At 50.1% G+C, this 5,797-nt stretch overlaps 1 protein-coding gene across 1 annotated transcript; it reads left to right on the forward strand.

Moving 5' to 3' along the window:
* The first annotated feature begins 1,466 nt into the window (after window positions 1–1,466).
* LOC123124456 (uncharacterized) lies at window positions 1,467–4,374 on the forward strand. Its single transcript, XM_044545073.1, has 5 exons — window positions 1,467–2,872; window positions 2,964–3,290; window positions 3,439–3,582; window positions 3,679–3,762; window positions 3,855–4,374. The coding sequence occupies exons 2-5, from the start codon at window positions 2,971–2,973 to the stop codon at window positions 3,892–3,894; spliced, it is 588 nt and encodes a 195-aa protein (XP_044401008.1). The 5' UTR covers window positions 1,467–2,872; window positions 2,964–2,970; the 3' UTR covers window positions 3,895–4,374.
* The last annotated feature ends 1,423 nt before the right edge of the window (window positions 4,375–5,797 follow it).

A 5,797-nucleotide genomic window follows, 5' to 3' on the forward strand; every position in this document is an offset into this window, starting at 1 on the left:
GTACTGGATGGGAGATTGGAGACGCACTTGTCTGGGTCGGAGCGCATGGAATCGAGGACGCGGCGGACAGCGCGCAGCTCGGGGTGGGCGAGGAGGCCGACCTCGGCGCGTCGGAAGGAAGCGGCGGAGACGGTGCTGGCCTCCCCGACGGCGAACTTGGACATGACGCCGAAGACGCGGATGCGTGAGAGGACGAGGCTGGCCAGCCGGCTGCAGTCCTCCAGGTCGACGAGGCCCGCCACGTACGCCTCGGCTTGGCTTCCGCCCACTTGTCCTGGGCCAGCAGCAGCCGCAGGTACTCCGGCATGAAGGACACGCCCGTCTCCTGCTCCAGCCTGCAATGCACGAGAAAATCCGCCTTGGATCATGCACGCATCGTTGCAATTGGTGTCTCCGCCGGCAGCGAACAAGAGATTCAGAGAGACGTACGCGTGTGCGGTGTCGGAGAGATTCCAGCGCCTGAGGAAGCACAGGAGCCGACGGAGACGGAGCGACGTCAGGCCAGCGACGTCGCCGTGGAAAGGCCTCATCGCTCTGCTCTCTCCCGGCGTTTCTCTTGATCTCACGTCTCGCTCCTGCCTTCTTTCCTCTGCTTTGCGCCTCCCTTATTATTTCGGTTCCGAGGGAGGGAGAGGGGTGGAGAAGGGTTTATGGGCCGCCTGAGAACTTACTGGGCTGAGAGCTATAGTTTTTTTTAGAAGGCTGGGGGCGGACTAAAAAAAAGACAAAGTTAAAGAGACGGGAGCGGACTCAAAAAAAGACAAAGTTAAGGGCCTGTTCTGAAGTCCTCCAGCTCTACACTTCACAAACTTCACAGATGAATTTGTCCCGAACAGTTTTGCTACGAGAAGCTGGCTTCTCAAAGTTTTGCTCGATGGCAGTGCAAAATCCTGGAGCAGCGACGACCCAGCTCCACCGATGGGAAAAGCTGGAGTTGGCCAGTATTACAACCGAAGTGCCACCGCCAAGTCCAAGCCAGCGAACCGGTACACTCGCACAAAACATAACGCTCCTCTCGCTCTCCATCGAATCGGTACAGGGGCGGCTTCCCTCGATGCCTAGCCCATACTGGGCTGCCTCCAACCGGCCCAGTAGCGCCCAATAGGCCCACAACCTCCCAGCTGGGTTGCAGCAATGGGAGAAGCTGCACACACGACGCAGAACGCTCAGGAATCGCCAGATGAAGCGTGAAGCTGGCTAGTGAAGCTGGATTTGTGAAGTTTTGTGAAGTTGGAGGAGATCAGAACAGGCCCTAAACCGTATTTAACGCTCTTTGCTTCAAACTTCCGGCGATTCAAGGAAATCACTTCATTTCCGCCGGCTGATAATACGCGCTCCTAAGCCGCCTTCTTCTTATGACGCGTGTCCCGCATGGGCCCCACCACTTCCCCACCGTAGAAATCTTATCCCATCTTCTCTCTGTCCTTCCTCTTCCTCCCCTCATATCGTCTCGTCCCCATCTCACAAGGCAGCAAGCAAGACGCAGCTGTGTGCACAGAGACGTGGGAGGCATGCCCAGCCGCAACCTGCTGCGAGATCCAGCCACACCGCCTCTCCGATGCTACGGGAGGAGGCTCCGATGGCGAGCGACACTGGCCGCCGCTGCTAACCCGCACGAGCTGCTCCATGGGGCAGGTGACGGCCACTAGTGACGCCCCTTGTAAGTTCCAACAGTCCCTAGGCCCCGACGAGCGGCAGCGTCGATGGCCGTTGCATAGTGCATAGCAGCTCCGGCGTCGTGGCCGCTGCATCGTAGCTTCAATAGCCGCTGCATTGCAACTCCGGCGGCGTCAACGGCCGCTGCATTGAAGCTCCAGCGACGTCAACGGCCGCTGCATCGCAGCTCCGGTGCGCGTCATGGCCGCTACATTGCAACTCCGGCGGCATCAACGGCCGCTGCATTGCAGCTCCAGCGGCGTCAACGGCCGCTGCATCGCAGCTCCGGCGGCGTCAACTCCGACGGCCGATGCATTGGAACTCTGACGGTCGTAGCTTCGGTGGCGTTGACTCCGACGGCCGCTGCATCATTGCAACTTCGGCGACGTCAACGGCCGCTGCATCGCAGCTCCGGCGGCGTCAACTCCGACGGCCAATGCATTGCAACTCCGATGGCCGTAGCTCCGGTGGCGTCGACTCCGTCGGCCGCTACATCATTGCAGCTCCGGCGACGTCAACGGCCGCTGCATCGCTGTTCCGGCGGCGTCAACTCCGGCGGCCGATGCATTGCAACTCCGACGGCCGTAGCTCCGGTGGTGTCGACTCCGTCGGCCGCTGCATCATTGCAGCTCCGGCGACATCAACGGCCGCCGCATCGCAGCTCCGGCGGCGTCAACTCCGACGGCCGATGCATTGCGGCTCCAGCGACCGGCAGTGTCGTGGCCACTGCGTTCTACGACATTTGCATGGCAGCTCTGGTGACGTCGACTCCGGGCGGTGTCGCAGCTGGTGGAGCGCGAGAGTGGGCGCTGCATGGGTTGTTCGTGTGTTACACGAGAGAGAAGATGTGCGTTGTGTGAAAGTGCGATTCGCGGGACACCAAGCGATTGGCTACGATATATGTTCACGATCAAACGGTTACCAAGCCGGCTTATAACAGTGAGTTAGCCGGCTTACGCCTAGCATCCGCCGAGATTCAATTGCTTTTCTTTTTATGATTTTTTTACCGGTTTTACACATTTTTATTTTTTAAGAATTTCTTTAAAAAAAATCAGAATTTCTAAAATTTTATTTTCAATAGTATTGGTATTTTAGAAAATATTGTTGTATTAATAAAATTGTTCAATCTTTTAAAAAGTGCTCGGGAATGTCCCGCCGAGGTTATTCTTCACCTCCGGCGGCTGGACGCTCTCCTCAAGGACCACACCGCCCACACGTAAGCTCGCACGCTGCAATTTGCTGTCGATCTCTTCATTTGATTCGCGATTCACTCCAGTACTTGCTTATTCCGATCGCTTCCAACTCAGGCTGGAGATGGAGGCGGGGCTGTTCTTCGAGGCGGCGCATCTGGAGCAGCTGGTGAGACAAGGGCTCTGGGCCTCTGCCCACCGCTACCTGCGGTGCTTCTCGGCGCTCTGGGGGGACGGGGATGGGGACGGCGCCGCCACCCAGTACGCCACCCTCCTCAGCAGCCTCTCCCACCACTCCATACTTGCCTGGCTGGCCTGCCGCGGCGACGAAGGCGGTCGCGCCGCATCTTTCCTCAGGCCCTCTGATGAGGCCATCCGCAAGGCCTGCCCCGAGGAAGCCCGACGCAAGGTCATGTACTGCTCCATGACTTCCCAACAAGCCAGGTACTGTACCTACTTATCTTCGCGGCATTGATTTGTACGTAGTCTGTTCAGTCAGACGAATGGCGATTTTTCGCGCAATCCCAGCTCGCCCTCCGTTGGGTTTCGCCGGCTTAGATCGATAATGAGGTCTGTGCCTTTGTAAACGCAGACCATCCGTGAACTGGGAGGATATAAAGCTCGAGACCTTGACGAGGCTGCAGGAGTTGGTTGATCTGCGTCCCAACCTGGACTGCCTGCTGAAAAATCGATTGCCACGACACAAGCCCACGCCGCAGGATGTCATTCCTCTTGGGTATGGTTTTAACTGCTTAATTATGAGCTCAAAGTAACATCGTTTTCATTTCTTTTGCAATTTGACCACATTACTGACCAGCATACGCAATGCTAGCTTACGGGGGTCTCGGAGATACCGGAGGAAGAGAGTCAACCATAAGCCAGCACATGATCTCGCGTATTTTGTTCTACACAAGAGGTACCAAACACAGGATTTCTGTCTTTGTGTCCTTTTTTATCGAGAATATGCGATATCATCAACATTTACACAAATTCCTTTCTCCTGTGCAGGCTGCCCTCTACTCATAAGATAAAACAGTTAGGTGAATGAGGTTTTTGTTCGTCTTTGATACGTGCAACCCAATCGATGTCGTTAGTTTGGTGCCAGACTGCCACCAATTCTTCGTGGCTGAAACTAGTTTGAAATCAGATCTTCCTTTTGTTATTATATAATGTTTTAGTTACTGCTTCAAATGTACAACTACCCAAAGTTTTATCTTTGTGCTTCAAATGTAATGCTGATCACAGTTTTATCTTATAAATTATAATGCCGGTTTGCTTGTTTGGCGCCACTTACTGATCAGTCATAAAAAAATTGAACACATTGGTGCATTATTAATTGATTTGGAACATGAATTCAATTGAATTTAATGATTCTATTATAATTGGAATTTGGAGTTATTTTCTCACACAGTTCCTTTAAGAAGTATAGAGACAATGTAATTGTTGCCATCTATGGCTTGTTCCATTGTTAAACAAAAGGTGGCTTGTTGATTTTGTCCCGCGACGAAAGATTAAGATGTATGCTCCTTTTTTTAACTGCATCCTTTCTTCTGGACAGAAATGTGGGATAACTAATGATACATGTTCGTGGGCAGTTGTCAAGTATTTTGACTGTGAAGATCCTTGCTATACTCAAAATGGTCAGCAAAACTTAATTCAGGAAAGGATACAGACTGGCCAAGAACAAATGAAGAGTTTGATGAAGTAAATTCTATGAAATGAGGACTAAGTGTTTATAAGTACAAAAAAAAAATCTCATGGTCAGGTAGAAATACTAGGAATGCTTAAAATCTCTGACGGAAAGTGTTAGCAGAATATGACTTTGTGGATGTGTCTTTTTTCCCCTAGCGATATAGTTATATGATATACATGGATAAGTACCCCAAATCTGAAGAGTAAAGATAGATGACGAGAGTATTCACAACATTATGTTTTCCAGATCAAAATTCACTTAATCATAATCTTACTAGGCTGCACTTGAGATGTGCGCATGAATATACATTCCTACAGCATAAATAGGAACACATATTCAGTTATTCAGGTCCATGGGAACTTGAACCTACTTTGTTTAGGTTGTGGATATATGAAAAGGAAGGCAAATGATTCTCATGGTCCACATCTCCAGTGAGCCCGGTATTAGAAATATAGAAAACTGCATTCGAAAGTTTCAAAAAAATGTGAAAAAAAAAATCCACATATAGGTATGTGTAAAAATTCACCAAGAGAATTTGTCATATGTGCTATCTGAAGATTGGGAGGGAGATTGTTGTGATATTAGCGAATACGTACATGTCAGTTTAGTAATGTCACTCTTTCCTGATAATAACCAGTGTGAACTGGCATAGTTTAAGATTGGGAGGCAGATTGTTTTGATATTAGCAAATACAGTACATGACAGTCTAGTAACGTCGCTCTTTCCTGATAATAGCCAGAAGTAACAACAAATAGTTGATAGATTGAACTTGCATTGTCTCTACAATTCTGGTTAGGTTCTCTTTAGAAAACTCTAGTGTGAGATGAGATCAGAGCGGGACCAAATAGCCAGTTATATGGGCCAGGGCTATCTTTAATAACTGTTATATGGGCATTTTTGGTGTCTTTTCTTTGTTTCTTTTCATCCATGTACACCAGAAGTGGATATTAAGCCGATTTGTGATTTCTAGCAGCAACTGAAGGAGAATGATTTTATCAGATCAGATGAAATATCGAAGAAGGAAACACAGGATCAATGTTGGATCTGAGCCATTGAACTTTTGAAGACTCGTGGACATACAAGTCTAGCAAGGGGAGGACTCAGTCCGGTACTTGCCTCGGTCAATATATCACCTCCGGTGATAGGCTTTGTATGATACCTGTTCTGTCAATGTACATTGTGAAAAAAGTGAGGTGGTGCTGATGGTTTGACATGGAGCTCTTGTTCTCAACATTATGAGGCACGAGCGACAAGCATG

Source organism: Triticum aestivum, chromosome 5D (genome assembly GCF_018294505.1).
Source record: "Triticum aestivum cultivar Chinese Spring chromosome 5D, IWGSC CS RefSeq v2.1, whole genome shotgun sequence".
NCBI lineage: Eukaryota > Viridiplantae > Streptophyta > Magnoliopsida > Poales > Poaceae > Triticum > Triticum aestivum.